This window comes from Vanellus vanellus, assembly GCF_965231255.1.
Source record: "Vanellus vanellus genome assembly, chromosome: 9".
Classification (NCBI taxonomy): domain Eukaryota; kingdom Metazoa; phylum Chordata; class Aves; order Charadriiformes; family Charadriidae; genus Vanellus; species Vanellus vanellus.
The window spans coordinates 25,688,298-25,704,527 of NC_138914.1; the positions used below are offsets into that span (position 1 = coordinate 25,688,298).

General features: G+C 45.3%; 1 protein-coding gene across 4 annotated transcripts in view; it reads right to left on the reverse strand.

The window, feature by feature from the left end:
- Positions 1-13,002, reverse strand: part of BICD2 (BICD cargo adaptor 2) — a gene marked incomplete at its 3' end in the record, with an annotated part of 97,120 nt that extends 84,118 nt beyond the window's left edge. For all 4 annotated transcript variants that reach the window (XM_082487574.1, XM_082487572.1, XM_082487573.1 and 1 more), the window contains exon 1: positions 12,553-13,002. In XM_082487574.1, the coding sequence (XP_082343700.1) occupies positions 12,553-12,792 (240 nt within the window). In that variant the 5' untranslated portion in view covers positions 12,793-13,002. The remainder of the gene's footprint in view (positions 1-12,552) is intronic.
- Between the last annotated feature and the right edge of the window lie 3,228 nt (positions 13,003-16,230).

Here is a 16,230-nt window from a genome sequence, read left to right on the forward strand (position 1 = left end):
CCTCTGAGATTCCCTTTAAGTCCATGAAGACTGAGGCTCTTGAGGGCACAATACATCTAGGGACAGGCAGGAAGGCGAGAGAAGCCGCATCCTTTGAGAAAAAAAACACTACAAAAAAAGATTTGTTGTCTTTTCCTTGTATTCCCTCTTATCTTCTGAACACCAAGAAATTTTAAGACCAAAGTGAATTACCAAAAAGATACAGATTAAATCAGAAGATTGAATTCAACAACTGTAATCAGAAAGGATCTAAACAAAAGGGACAAACCTTCTTGCAATGGCAAGCATCAAATGACTAGGAGCCAGAAAACGAGATGGGCAGCTCTACAACTACCCAACTCACTTTTGTGAAAGGTGCCTTCAAAAATCCTTTCACGGAGGCAGTGAAACTCTCCAGGAAAGTTTATTTGGAAAGCAGACACAACATCCTACTCAAAACTTTAGAAGAGCAAGGGAAAAAAAAAAAAAAAAAAAAGAAAAAAGAAAAGAGAGAAAGTGAAAGATATCATCAGACACAGCTGCAACATCCTCCACCGCCACAGGTCCAGGAAGGAGGTTTCTGTTGAACACAGTGCTTGGGCAGTCACGGAGCATATTTCGACAATGCTCGGCGTAAACAGGGATTTGAAGTTACAAGCTCAGTTGCTAGCTCATATCTCATTTTTGCTCTCCTTACCCTTCTCCCTGGCAGCTGCCAAATCTAGGTAAGAGAATGATTTGCACATCCTTTCATTATATATACACAAATGTGAAAGATCATAAACATCTTTCAAAATACATTCTTATAAACAGCAGCAGATTGAAGGTCTTTTCTTCTTGTGTTTAGCTATTGTATGCAAAAAAGAAAGACGAGCTTTTTCATAATGCTAGAATTTACCAGACGTATGCACATGTACACATAGCAAGTAAGGAATAAAAATACAAGTAGGTGCCTCCTGTTGCAAGATACTAAATACACACGTATGCTTTATTAACTTCCAATGTAATACAGAAATCTGCATTGTGTTAGTTGTGTGTCATGGGGAAATTCATGTTTAGCATTAGGTTTGATGTGTTCAAAGAGATTTCTCAATGCAGTTCACCAAGGTGACATTAAATTAGCCAAGTCCATCCATTCAGTATTTAATTGCCTGTACTGTAGCACAACTGTGAGAGAAAGCGCTAATCTCATGGACTGTATTTAAGCGAGTTTTATCAAGAATTGCTTAAGTATATTAAGTCCTACTTGAAAACAGGTTTTTGGAATTTCAGGATGTATTTCCTGTCTCAACAAGGGTAACAAGAATTAGAAATTCAAACCCTAACAGAATTAAAGAAGGAAAGAATGTTAATTTCAGATTAAATTCCAGTAGTAAAGCATAAAATCTAAAATCCCTTCCCTTCAATATACTTTCTCACAAATTTAATGAGGAAAACATCCTTAATAGACTCATTCACACAGTAAGAAAACTTGTGATGCTGTAAAGTAAGGATACAAGAGAACAGCTTAAAAACTAAGTTTGCTGTTTCAAAAAGCAAGTGAGCTATTCCAATTCCATGAGGTTTTTGGCCATTTCCGAAAGGAGCAAGTTCAACACCCTTCCACTGGTTTAAGTTTATTTAAAACGGCTGTGCTCACGAAACAGCCATTCCCATTTCCTACCCATAAAACATTCCTCACCCATTTAAAATAAAGGAGGGAGAAAAACAAGACAAAAATCTGGTGCTGCAACTGCAGAACAAAATCCAAGTATTTATGAGGGTGTCTCACTGAACTGCCACGCTGCAGCGTGCCTGCTCTCCCACCAAACGCAGAGGCACGGCTCCAAGGAAATGCTAGCACGCAGTTTTCCTGTTGTCGGGGAAGAAAGGTCACTGCAGTCCTGGTCATTAGGTTTCAGGGTCTGTCTGCATTCCCATTCAATCTCCCATTTCGTAAGTAATTAGAGCACAACACAGACTACACTTTTCTGCTGTTTTTAGAAAAGCTGCAACAAAGGCTCTTTGAACACACAAGCTTTAACTCACATTAAACTCAAAGCAGCCAGAGTTCAGGGCATGATTTTGCGCATGCATTTGTTTATATTAGGGGCTTAGGAGTACAAACATATGTACAAGGTTAGATGCTCAGTTAACACTTCAGACCTGCAAATACAAAACTGTCTCATGAGTACGAGAGGTCTTAAATTATTTGGCATTTAAAATGCAGCTACTGGAGCTATGGAAATCATCCTCTTTCAGGAGAGGGAAAGGGGAAAATGCAGCTAGCCTCTGTGGGTGCACAAAAGAAACAAGTCACCCTAACCCTCCATTCCTCTTTCCCCTATTCTAACTTCAAAAAAACCAAGTAGGCGTGATTTTTTCTTTTTTTAAGGCACAATTCCTGATATCTTGGCATTTAAGACTGGCAACACTGCCAATAAACAGGCAGGCGTGCAAGGCCAAGATTTTCTCTATGAAAAACTGTATTTGAGACTAGAGGGGCAACTTTCTCTCGTCTGCCTCCCCTGAACAAGTTTGCTGCACGAGGAAAGGCACAGATCTCGGCATGTCTTGTGCAAGCCCAGCACATGGCAGAGCAGAAGCCTTAATGTTTTCATAAGTCTCTCTCACTTCAATTAGTTTTTCTGGCAAGACCGTCGTAACTCACCTCTGAAAGTCATATTGGACTGGTCTCTGTTCCCACTGAAGTCCCAGAGGATCTTGTCAGAACTGTATAATCAGATGTTACAGGGATCTTACTAATTAGGAAAAGTAAATTACGATTCTGCCCTCGTCAGCTCTATGTAACCTTTACAGTTGACAGGAGAGGACAGGTAAGTGCCTTCCTGCCTGCCTGAAATGGTTTTGATCACAAAAACGCCAGGAAGAAAAGACCATTAAATCCTAACACAAGCAGGCTGAAAAATTCAGAAATGTTTGCCAAAACCAATGACACAAAAATCAGAGAAGTTTGAATTTAAAGTAAAATTCTTACTAAAGCTACTTAAGGAAAGAAATTGCAAGGCAAGACTAAAATAAGCCCAGTGTAATACTTGAAATTGCAGTCTACAGTACCTACCTTCTCCTTCCCACCAGGAAGGAAGGTGTCCACAATGCCTAACAAACCTGCCATAGCAAGACGATTTTCCAACTTAACAAAATGATCTGGTTTTCATGGACTTGAAGTTAACTCATTTATACTATTTAAATGCAGATTCCGCGTAGCTAAACAGTATGATAAAGATCCCACTTTCACATTAGGCTGACTTGTTATGTGCACATAAGAGAGATTTTTGCATGGCAGGATCTCATTCATCTTGAAAACCAACCAGCCATTCAAATTTAAAAACAACTATCCATATTGTTACGAAAGACCAGAAAGCTGGCTGACAAAAGCTAGAGCAATCAGATTTATTTACGATCACAAAGCTTATCATTCCATAATAATTGGGAGAAAAGAAAATCGGCGTATTTTTCTAGAGAACAAGGCCAGGACAAAGCCTTCTTAAGGGTACTATCGCTTCAGAGGGTGCACAAAGGTTTGCATTTTCTTAAACGTTTCGTCACACTAAATATGTTGCTGTATTCAAAATGCAAATTCTTCTTTAAAACCCTCTGCCTGCCAACATAGCTGCAAGATGTGAGAGAATATCCCAGTACTGCTAAGTGACAAAATGAAAACCATTACCAAATGTGTCAAATGGACTTTTGTAATGAGAAATGTCACACTGAAGCCACAAAAGTTTGAGGAAAAAAAAAAGAACCACGTGGAAGAATAGGTATTTGATGAAGGGAAAAATGACACCTTGTTATAGGTCAAGCCTCACTGTTACTGACATTACAGCTGTTAAATTATGCACATTTATATAAATTTGAAGGGGACAGAAGAAAATTTGAGCTGGAAGTGAATAAATCAATCCCTGTTCCTCACTTCAAGAGATTGAATTTATGTGAAAAATTATTACCTGATTTTAACAGCTGAGTATATTTGATTTTAACGACTTCTTGGTTAAAACCAAACACTTTATGAAAGCATCACCAAAAGGGAGCCAAGTGGAATTGTTTGCACAGCTGTTGAACGCAGTGAACCAAGATACCAGTTAGACAGGAGCCTTTATTCATATAGATACAGGTCTCGGAAAGCGACAAAAATAAACTGTGCCAGATAAAAGTTTAAATCAGGACCACTGCTGAATGATTTCAGCCAAATCAGAGACCAAAATTTATTTAGGGAAGTATGTTTTGGAGAAATAATCTTTCTTCTTTTGATAGTATGTACCAAAGCTGAGGGCACATGCTACATGACACCACTTTTTTCTTCTCATTGCCTCTTGGGGACAGTCGCATTGACCCTACAATAGCCGATTCCCATTTCAAAGGGAAATTGCCCCCTCCAAATGACATCAAGGAAAACCACAAAATAATTATATACTGACTGGTTTAAAATGTATTCTCTCTGCTTCCTTCCTGACATCATGCTGTTGAAAAGTTTCATTCACTGCTACTGGCAGGGTACCCACCGCCAAGCTCTAGCAAGAGGTAGAGAGCTGGGCTGGACCACAGACAGGTCATGGTACCCAGCCATGCTGCTGGGCATCACGATCAAATCTCTCCCTCAAAACACAAACAACCTTGCTTGCAGGGAGTGCCAGAAAAGCCCTTCTACTTCAGTCATCTGTTCACCCAACACAAGCTCCAAACAAACATCATCCCTTGATCCTTTGAAAACAAAAAGGATGCTGACCTCGGAAAGAGACTAAAAACCAGATGTGACCAACTCTCTGTTCATACGAAGAGACAAAACTTGTTTGGCTTTGGCAGGTTAGATGGTAGTTCAAACATCTTTCTGGTTTGCAGCAATACTGAAGAAATAAGCTTATTCATCCATTAGCTCGATCCATGGCTCTGCCGCAGAGCCAGAGCTAAACTACAGGACCAGTTCCGTACCTCACTGCCAGCAGCAGAGCGCTCAGCACCACTCCCTAAGCTTGCTAAGATCCAGACTGCACACTGGCCACAACTGAGGGATTAAAACAAAAGATTTAAGAAGACAAAGGACTGCGGCATACAGCAGGGGCCAGGCCATACAGCAGGCGTGCAGCACGCCACCAGATGTGCCATTCATTTCAGCCAGAGCTGTACAGGTCCTGATACAGCATGGCTGCTGCCCGACCCAAGTGCCTAATGTGGCCACAGGACTGCAGAGAAGCCATACCCATTCCCACCCCGCTCTTCAACTGTCTTTGGGCCAAACATTCCCAATTAGGCCCACAGACCCCAGAGCCAAACACTTTTCTGTCTAAAGGACCCTCTAGACACGACGTAGGTCCCTGCTTCCCCAAAACCCTTATGGCTTATGGGTGAGACAGAGCATGGCTTTAGCTGACTCTTCAGGTAGGTCCTATCGACCCACTCCAAAGTGACGGCTATGTCCACGGGGCATGCCTGACACATGTCGGGATGCGGAGATAGACTCCGCTGCCCAGCGTGTATTTCAGCCAGAGCAGGAAAAGACAGCTGGGGAGAGGAGGGGAAGGAAAGTAGGAGATGGCAAAAAGGAAGAGGAGAGCTGCAGGAAGGGGAAAAAAAAAAATAAAAAATAAATAAATAGTCACAGCTCTGCAGCTATTACACTTAAAACTTCAGCTCTTCTCTGAAATGGAGGCTCCTGCATTCATTTGGATGGCAAAGTTTATTTATGTCACTTCCCTCTGCTAAGCTTTTGTGGATCATATTTCAAACCCACGTTATATTCCTCTGTTGCTGGGTTACCAGATCTGAACAAACAATTCTCTGCAGTCTGCCAAAAGCCGAGAAAGAAAGCAGATGAATGCCTGAAGGATGCATCACCCTCTGGAAGTCATCTTATGGCCCCATGCTGCTACAGATTAGTCACAACCTCACATACAGTAGAGTGAAAAAGGAAATGGTGAATCCATTAACTCCAGGGCAGCGCACAGACCCCAGAACTGCTATTCCCACCCACCTGCCCCCCCTCTTAGGGAAACCAGGCAATTTTCCAAATCATTAGGATTTTCTTTCAGATAGAAGAAAAATGGCCTTAAATTCAAAGGGATAAATTGGGTACTAACACCCCTGAAACTAGCAAGTTTGTTCCAGCAGATGTTGAAATGGTGAGCGAGAGTTGTGATTTGAAATGAGTAAATCGCGGGTATCGCTCGTAGCAGAGCTGCAGGAAAACCCCCATGCAACAAAGCACCACTGACGGCAAGTTTGAGACTTCCCAGGCAGAATGTCTGCCACCTCAGGGGCTGCACAAACTTCTGCTTCGGGGAGGCAGGAAGACACAGCTGGCACCCATGCAGCACTGCCCGTGAGAAGCCCTCCAGGTTCACTCAAGCTTTGAAGAAATCTTGCCCTGCAGCACCTGCAGAGAGAGGCTGCCAGCGTGCTGTAGTCCGGTTCCTCCTGGGGAGACCATCTCTCCCCTTGCTGCTGACCCCTTCGCCGTGCTCTCTGGACACCCAGGCAGCCCTGCATCCCACATGCCCTCAGCTCTAAAGTGCTCTCACCTGTGCCTGCGCGCTGAAGGATGCCAAACCTGAGTCTCTAATAGGAACAGTTTATTTGGGTAAAGACAAAAGGCGTTGCAAGAGAGACTACATCCCAGTACAGATCCCTACCATAACCACGAGCCTGGCAGTAACGCTGCTGCCACTGCGTGATCCCCAAGACTGCCAATTGCCAGCCGTCACACAAGAAGGACACTGTGCACGCTGCACTTGTGCTGCTCAGGCAGCAGGCTCGCCTTTGAGCTCAGCACCAAGAGCAGCTTAAGATGCTCTTCTCATCAACATTTATTTGCTGTCAGCGAGGTGGTACCAGCACAACCACGTGCAGCATGCCTGTGACCCAAATTGGGGAACTGACCTAATTCGGAAACAAAAAGAAAGCTAACTGGAAAAAAAAAAAAAAAAAAAAAAAAAAAAAAGGAAAATTTGGCTCAGTTCCACAGTGCAGTTCACTGTATCCCCTCCACCAGGCGAGCACACACCCAGCACTGCCACTCCTCCAGGGGAAAAATTCATAGTAAATGGCACTTTCGCTGCCAAACTTTTCTTTCATGAATCCTTGGGTTTAATCGAATGTAGAAAATTAGAAACAAATTATCTAGTGTTTTCTGGATGGTCAGGGACAGCCCTCGTTCTAGACCAAGGCACGGACAAGCATCACAAAACAAAAATAAAATATCACTTTTCACCAAGACTCAGCTCTCAGCTGAGACTACGGCAGCTTAAGGAAAACTACTACTCCAGAAACATGGGTTGGGTTTTTTTAATAATTTAATTCCACAAGAAGGTCTTTACTATTCACCCAAATATTTATGGCTGTTCTATTACATAAGGTAAGGTGAATTTTATCAGAAAAAGCCCAAGAAGAAAATTCAGCAATTTTACAAGCAAATAAACTGAAATCATCACTTTAAGAATATTATTACTTCTGATTTTTGATAAAGGCAGTTCAAACAACACTGGCAAAGAAAACGAAGCTAGCAACATGAAGCCTTACATGTTACTATTTCTAGTACAGCAGGAAAAACTGGAATGTTTAACTTTTCAGGCTTTGTTTTTTTTTTTTTTTTCAAAAATAACAATATGTAAGAAAAGCAGTTTTTCCAAAATACAGTACTAAGTGTCTCTACCACTGCAGACATATGAAAATTACAGGTGGCTCTATTCTTAACATAAACCAACTATGATTTATCAAAATATAAGCAGCTTAGTTTACATGGGAATACTTTGCTTACCCAAACCACAGTTTTTAGTCTGATTTTACACTAGAGACAGCAATTCTGTTCTCTTCTTACATTTCAAGTGTGGGAGGTGTTGGAAGTCCAATTAACAATCACCATTGAATCCACAGGTTCACTGAAGTATAACTATTTTCCACTAGTATGTGCAAAACTGGTATCAGTTCCCCAACATCAATTTGTAATCATACTTATTCTAGATTTACATACGTATAACAAAATTAAACTTTGCCTAAGCTGGTCTATTTAAAAAAAAAAAAATTATTTGTTTTATGTACTAAACCCTTTGGTTTTACCAGAAGGTTAGAGGTAATCTCAAATGTCATTGAGGTCCCTCCCTTTCAGAAGGAATCAACATTACACCTGAATATTTCTTAGGAGGAGGCTGCAGAGGTGTACCTGAGGCCTTAGAGGTATTACTCCTGAATATCATTATCTACTGTGACTAAATGGAAAGACAATTTCTCCTTCACTTTTGAAGGTGCACAGTTAAAACATCAAACCAGTCTGGAGGAAGTATCACACATCCAATTAAGTGTTACGTATGCAAGTGAATTAACCTAAGCAAAACTTCCATCAGCAATCACAGATACTGTATGCACAGCAGCACATTCAAATAAACAGCACAAATATTACAGCCTGGGACGTAACACCTCAGTTGCATAGCACACCCCACTTTAGCTTAAAGGGAAGTGAAACAGCAAGGTGTTATTTGAATGTTTTGTTTTCAAAGACAGCTTCCAAGTCTACCCAGGAATCCTCTACAGAGAATTCATGTCATGGCATAAAGTCAATAAGCAATGCTTAAAGGCAAAAACCAGAAACAAAAGCCACTGCCACCCTACAAAGAAATCAAGAGTCATGTACAGATCATTGCCACTCTTCCTTGTAAGCTTCCCTCTCCCCCTCCAGCTTAAAAACCATATACAACCATATACATCACATTAACTGTGATGTACTGACACTTGCTTTTAGACTTTAAAGACAGCCACAGTCTACTTGCATACTTTTACATAATTACAGAAATAAATAATTCATAATATAATACCCATGTTTTCTGAAGGATTTAAACACAAGTCGACCACCACCAGTAAAACATAACCACCTAATCAGAAAGGAGATTTGGAAAGCAGCCAGTTTTATAACTGAACTAATAGGTAGTTATAAATCTAACCAACGTCTCAAAAGCAACTCGAAGGTACCAAGCAAAGCAGATAACCCTGTTCCCAACCTAACCTTCCATGCCACATCCCCCTACAAATCATCAGGAATGCCAATAACTGAATCCCCAGACAGTCACTTGTGTGAGCTGGAACGCACAAAGAGCTGATCCTACGTATCTTCCCCGTAAGTACAGAAATCCTGGCTCAGGCAGGTAGGCAGTCCTATAGTTTATACAATTAGCACCATTGCAGACAAAGGCTCACAGGATGACTTACTAGTTGAACACAGCCTACAGAAACAACTCTTTATTACTTCATCTCCTAGAGGGGAAAAAACAACAATAAAAATTATATGTATACAATGTGATGCAGTATTTCACTACAAGCAAGCCAGTAGCGTATTTCTCTCAACTAGGGAAAACTGCGTTATTTACCCACAAAAGTTTGAAATCGATTCCCTTTTACAAAAGCAAAGGCGGGACTCAAGATAACCAGTAAGTTTACCTGGGGAGACAGTTTGTATTTAAATTTAGTGCTCTCAAATGAAAGTAATAGAAGAAATGCAGCCCAAATTACCATAAAAGATATGAGATCAAGTCAGCACACAAACAGGTAAAAGGACAATTTCTCATGGATCCTGACTAAAGAGAGGTTGGTGCGGAGCCTCAGTGCCAGGACAGGACAAGTCCCCAGCTTCACCAGGAGGACCCAGGTTGCAAATACTGGGTGTCCACAGACACCTTTACAAAATGGGGCACAGCTCTGAGGATGCCATCTGCATTTACCAAAGGGATAAAACCATGGGGATTAAGGCTATGAAATTCTGCCGCAATTGGGGATGTGGGGCAGGTAAGAGAACCTGGCCAGAAAGCCATGGAAGATCTGATGACTGTAGCAGAAAAGCCTGTACTTTCAACATATTACAATGTTCCCACGCTCAGAGCCAATTTACCCACAGTATGAATAGGGCCATGATACAGGGTGCTTCATAACATTAAACAAATTAAAGTCTACCCAAATCTACAAGACCCAGCAGGGCAGGAAACTTTGCTGTGTGTCTGCACAGCACTCAGCATAACATGGCCTTGTGCTACTGAGGTTTCCAGAAAAGAACAAAACAAGCGACTAGAATTGCTATATTTTAAAAGGCTGCGTGAAGTCACAATTCAGAAACAAGAGATGGAAAAGCAGTCCTGTTCGAGTCAGACATGCCACCATCAATCCCATGCATTCCCCAAGAACAACCTCAGGTAACCCACAGTGGAGTCCCTTTAGGTTGGAGCTCGGCATGGGGCAAGCCTTGTGTGCAAGGCTCCTCTAGCTGTGCCCAAGAAAAGCAAGAAGTTGCATAAACAGCAAAGAAGATAAACTCCTCGGAGAGCATGCCTCATGCATCTGCTAAAGGTTTACAAGATCTAATGCAGACCAGATTCCTCCACAGCATCACAAGAAAGCTGGAGGAGAAGTGCTTTTTCCCTGTGTAGACTAACTAGCACAGTCCTTAAGCTGTTCCCAGAATTGTTTGCCTCCCAGGTTTTGACTTAATTACAATGGGACATGCACACACAAAGCAAATCCTTCAGAATGTTAAGAGAAAAAAAGGAGTGAATCATTGCTGATCCTGCCATTTTCTTTTTTATTTTTTAATCTCTTTTACAAGCTTCTGAAGCGTTGCAGCCCTAAAAGAATGAAAAGAAATTGTCTTCAAGAATTTTTCCCACCTGAAAGCCAAAACACGTAATGCCCAAGTGTATGGAGCACAGCCCAGTGAATAAGGCACTACCTGTTACTGAGGCAACCCACCTTCCATGCGTGGATCGAGCGCTGGCTTGCCGAATGAGGTTGGGCCAGTCCCTTCACCTCTCACACCACGTCTCCCATCCCACCTACCAAACGGGTTTACTGACTTGTCTTTCCCTTTAGCACAACTCTATTGCTCTCACCCGCTTTTCAAGACTGCCTCTAACTTTGACTTTCACGCAGTAGAGTCCCTGCTACTGCATGCTGCTGTAACCTTCTTGGTCTCAACTGGCTTTAGTTATAGCGGTTCATCTGTTCAGCTTGCATGTTTAGTTTTCATCTGTTTAGCTTGCATGTTTAGTTAACATCTGTTTAGCTTGCATGTTTAGTTAACAAGTTCATAGCCATGTAATTTAAAGTAAATTTACATCTTTTGCTTATGCTTGTTTAACATAACAAAAGCAGAATAAAGCTTTGTTTACAAGACCAAAAAACACAAGGGATACAGGAAGTGAGGGCGTCAACAGATTCAGCTGAATTTGCACTAGTCTGTTTACAAGTATTTACTTTCCCTTTGAAAGATCATGTTTTGATATTACTTCAAATCAATTATAGCAGCTTTCCAGTACCTGAAAGGGGACTACACGAAAGCTGAAGAGGGACTTTTTACAAGGGCATGCAATGATAGGATGAGGGGGAATGACTTCAAACTGGAAGAGGGGAGATTTAAATTAGATATCAGGAAGAAATTTTTCCCTCTGAGGGTGGTGAGCCCCCAGCCCAGGCTGCCCAGAGAAGCTGTGGCTGCCCCATCCCTGGAGGTGTTCAAGGCCAGGTTGGACGGGGCTTGGAGCAACCTGGGCTGGTGGGAGGTGTCCCTGCCCAGGGCACGGGGTTGGAACTAGATGATCTTTAAGGTCCCTTCCAACCTAAACCATTCTATGATTCTATGATTTCCAACTGAATGAGCTAAACTAAAGACCCATCGGATACGGTTTGGTCAAATAAATCCACATATATTCACCTATTCATCTGATCTTTTGCAATCATGGCAAGGTCTAAATCAGCTGAATAGCAGCACAGGGTTTGCCTGCATGGAAACAGTCACCAAAATAACCAAGGGTACAGGCAGGAAAACAAGTTCCCATGGGACATACAATGCAGTAGATGGGCAGGTGACGAGCTGTGCTCTCAGAAGGAGAGCTAGCCGTGTGTCTACAGATCCTGCCAAGTCAGTGCCACTCGGCACATGGACTCTTCCCAAGGCAGCACTTTTCCCGTGGTCTAGACCTGGAGAAGACCTTGTCCAAGAAAAAGACTTATGCACCGGTTGACCTAAGAAAACAGCATTTCTCTTGACAAACCTCACTTCACTGCACAGATTAGATATGAAGCTTCCTTTAATGAAAAACAAAACAAAAAAGGCCAACAACAGGGAAACGACGCAAAACAAAGCCGTGTGAACAGAAGCCCGCTATATCATCTTTGTGGTGGTCCTTGTTAGGGAGGTCATTAACGCCAGCGCCAAGATTTCTCCCTCCACACCACAGCAGGCATATGACGGCTCCCCCCAGCACCCCGGGCGCCCCCTCAGCACTTCCCCAGCACCCCGGCCCCTCTCGTTCCCTGCCCTGAGAGATGAAGGCCGTGGCCTCCGAGAGCTGTCATTCCGCAGAAAGAAGGGTTTAACCGCGCAGCTTGCGGCAACACCGAGGCCTGGTCGTCTACCCCCCCGCAAATCCTGCCGGGGGTGGGGGCGGATGGGGGGGTGCTGACCCTCCGGCCGCCTCTCTGCCCACCACCACCCCGGGCTCGCTCCGGGGGCGGCCATCTGCGCCGCCACCACCCTCCCCGAACCGCCTTCGCCCAGCAGGGCGGGCACCTGCCGCCGGCCCCAAGCCCCCGCCGGTCCCTCACCTCCTTCAGCTGCTCCATCTCGGTGCGGATGGTCTCGTACTCCAGCTCCAGCTCCTCGTACTGCTGCTTCAGCTGCTGCTTCTCCTCCAGCACAGCCAGTCCGTACTCCGCCGCCTGGATCTTCTCCCGGGTGGTCTCGCCCAGCTCCTGGAAGAGCCGCTTGATTTCGCTCCGCAGCCACTCGGGCTCCGACTCCATCACCAGCCTGGCGTACTCCTCCTCCTCCATGGCCAGCGACATGTCGGGAGGGGGCGGGGGGGAGGCGCCGGACCCCAGCTGGCGAGGCGGGCGGACGAAAAGGCGAACGCGCAGCCCGTCTGCCGCTTCTAACAGCGGCGCGGCCGGCGGGCGGCCATGGCGGAGCCGGCTCGGGCTGCCATCGACGGGCGAGGCGCCCCCGCTGCGCTGCGCCGCGCCGCGCCGCTCCGATCCGATCCCCTCACGCCGCCACCGCTGCGAAACTCGCCCCGAGCGCCGACCGCAGTGAAATCATTCAAAAGGAACGGCCGGCCCGGCGCCCCGCGGCACCATGGGGCCGGTAGTCCACTCCCTCCGCCGCCACGCCGGGGACACCGCCCGACGGACTACAACTCCCAGCGTGCACCGCGAGGGGCGGTGGCGGCGGAGGGCGGGGGAGAGTGGCCTCTGCCGGGAGGCGGAGGGGCGGCAGCAGGCCCGGGAGCAGGCCCGGGAGGGAGGGAGGAAGGAAGGAAGGAAGGAAGGAAGGGAGGGAGGGAGGGAGGGAGAGGGGGCAGGCAGGCAGGCTGGTGAGGCCGGCAGCCCCGCCGGTGTGGGGCACAAGGGCCGCGGCAGGGCCGCCAGTGTCTCGTTTGTTTCTGGTGCTTCACCCCTGCAGCGCTGTGACCGCCTCGAGCAGCGCTCCATCCGCTGAGGGGCAGCGAAGCCCACGTTCCCCAGCCTCACCCCGAGTGTCCTGGTTTGAGCGATGCAGCACTGATTTCTAATGCCTGGGAAAACTGCCGTTTTAGAAGACTCCAGTGTCTGAATTTGTGAAAATACTGACTTTCTAGCCAGTTATGGTGTGTGGGTTTCAAGGTCTCAGTGTTTTCGAGCTCACCAGGTGTGGTGATGAGGAGTGAGACCCGGGCACTTGACTCAAGCTGCCAACAGGGTTATTTCATACCATGAACAGCCCATTCCATAGAAATTAGAAAGTTTGTAGAGGAGTTCACTGTCTCCCTTGATGGCAGCGATCCAGAGAACTCCTCGCCCTGGTGCCGCAGCGCTGAGCCCCTCCCTTCCTCCCAAAGCCGCAGCGCTCACAGTGTCCCACATTGGCTGTCACTGCTGGGAGTGCATGGCTTCTATGGATAGAGTGGGCTGAGGATAATCCTTGTATAGTTTATATTGGCATTGGGATCAATACTGGTTCTTTAGTGCTATTAATATTAATTATGTAATCTTATTCTGTTAAACCTGTTTATATTTCACCCCTCAGGTTTCCTTTTTTTCCCCCAGCTCCCCTTCCCAGATGGGGAGGCATCATCGGGTGATAGAAAAATTGCCTAAATGACAATAAATTGTTGTGGGTTTCTCAAACCATAAGACTGAGGATAAGCACATCCACGGGATAAGATGCTCACGCACTGCCAGACTGCCTGATAGAAGGAGGGAAATGTCGCAGCAAGTTCAGCTGGCATAAATAGTTGTGAGTCAGTAACACTCAGGACACTCTCCCATGCCACACTGTTGCTACAGGTTGCACCATTGGGCAAGTGTGGTGGCAAAGGCACAGAAGTTGGTTAGAATTGATTTCTAAAACATAATGGAGGCTGAACAGAGCTGAACGCCTCTCTTAGTTGGACCATTGTAATTGCTAAGCAGCTCCACAAAGGTGGTGTGCATGTGCCTTCAAGGCAGGGGAGATGACTGCTTCACCCCCCCATTAGCAGGAGAGCTCACCTGGCTCCCCTGCTGCTTCCCCCTCCTTTAGTGCAGCCCACGCTGCTCACGGTTTCTTCCAGTGTCAAAAATAGTTGGTAATGAACTGGTAAGCAAATGCCAAACATAATAAAAACAGTTACATGTTTGACCACTCCACAAGGTCTAGAACATCAAGCAATGCATTTGCTCGCAGCTGCAGGGTTTTTTCAAGCTACTTTCAAATTCTGCCTGTGTTCATCATGCTCTGCCCTGGTGCGTATAAACCCTTATCCTTTTAATAAACTGTGTAATGGCTGAATACTGCCTCTTAGTCATGAAACTGCCTCAGCCAATTTTTCTTCAGGTCCCTGACACTGCCTGGACCTCGCTGTGCTTCACGTGCAGGGATGTATTTGTCCCCTGAGCACTGATGTGACACTCAGTCACCTGCATATAAGAAGCAGCAAGTCGCTGTCCTCAGCCTAAGGTGTGTATGTGAAATTTCTTTAGCTTTTTGTTTTCAGAATTCCTCAGGGAAGTTCTTTGTCTAATAGAAAACAAATATCTGCTTGGCCTGAGCCAGAAAATGCTCACATACCCACGCTGTAATGAATATGTCAGCATCGGTACAGTGTCAGGTTTTTATGTTCCTCTGAAGCGATGTCGGCTGCACATGCCGAAGCTCATCTAAAATCCGCATCTGTTACTTTTAGGTACTACCTGGGGCTGCCTGTGATCTTACATCATTTTCAACTGGTGCAAAACGCACCATTGCCCTTAGTAGATTTGGATCATACGGCCGCAGGACTGCAAAACCTCCAGGCAAACCCATTTCATGTGAAACTATTGGAATATGCTTCTCCTCCGTTACCCCCTAAGAGACCTGGTAGGCTGGCAACGGCTAAGGACACAGAGGAGAGCATCTCTGCCTCATGCTGGCCCAGCCATGGACTGATGGAGAAGAGGGACAGCTGGCAGGCGCAACTGCCGCATCGGCTTTCCCTTCTAACTTCTACCTGAAACCTGAGATTTCAGCTGTTTTTTTTCAAGGAACATGCTGCATTGGCAAATTCTAGTATTACACTCCAAAGGGATCATTAAAATCCAGGTAGTTACTTCATCACGAATTGGGCAGGTTTGGATTGGGATACTGAGAGGTGCCTCAGACATGTGTCCTCAGTGGGAGAGTGTGCATCTGACGAAGTAAAGGGATAGGCAGGGTGTCACTGAGGGTCACTTAAAGTTAGTAATACTCCTTCAGAGTTGATTTAATCCATCAACTCAGATGTCAAAGTTAACGTGCTGTAGCCAATGAGCTAGGAAGGCAGAAAAATATATCATTAATGAGGTATAAATTAAGAAAATCCTCTTCTTCCAACTCAAACCATACTACAGCTCTGTGGTGGGAATCTTGTCCCAGCTCAGAGTGCCTTGAAACCCATCAGGAGGGTCAGTGATATGGAGGCGGCCACCGGCCTGGGAGGGAACCTTCGTTGGACGTCACCCCCTAAAATCCTGCCCCAGCGACGCTCAGCTGAGGTGGCAAAGCCGTCCCCTGCTCCTGTCTGCTCAAGTTCAGGTGGCCTTCAAAACAGTGCCTCTCCCATGGATTTATCAAGAAATGCCCACATTACAAATGGCAGTAGGTGCAACTCACCATTTTCAGATGAAATGAATGTGAAAACAAAAGTTTAATGCTGTTTCCACAAAGCTGAATCCTCATGTAAAGGCATCTCCACTCTTTTGCACTGGATTTATGCTGCTGTACTGCCATGACTGTCACTGTGTGACCTA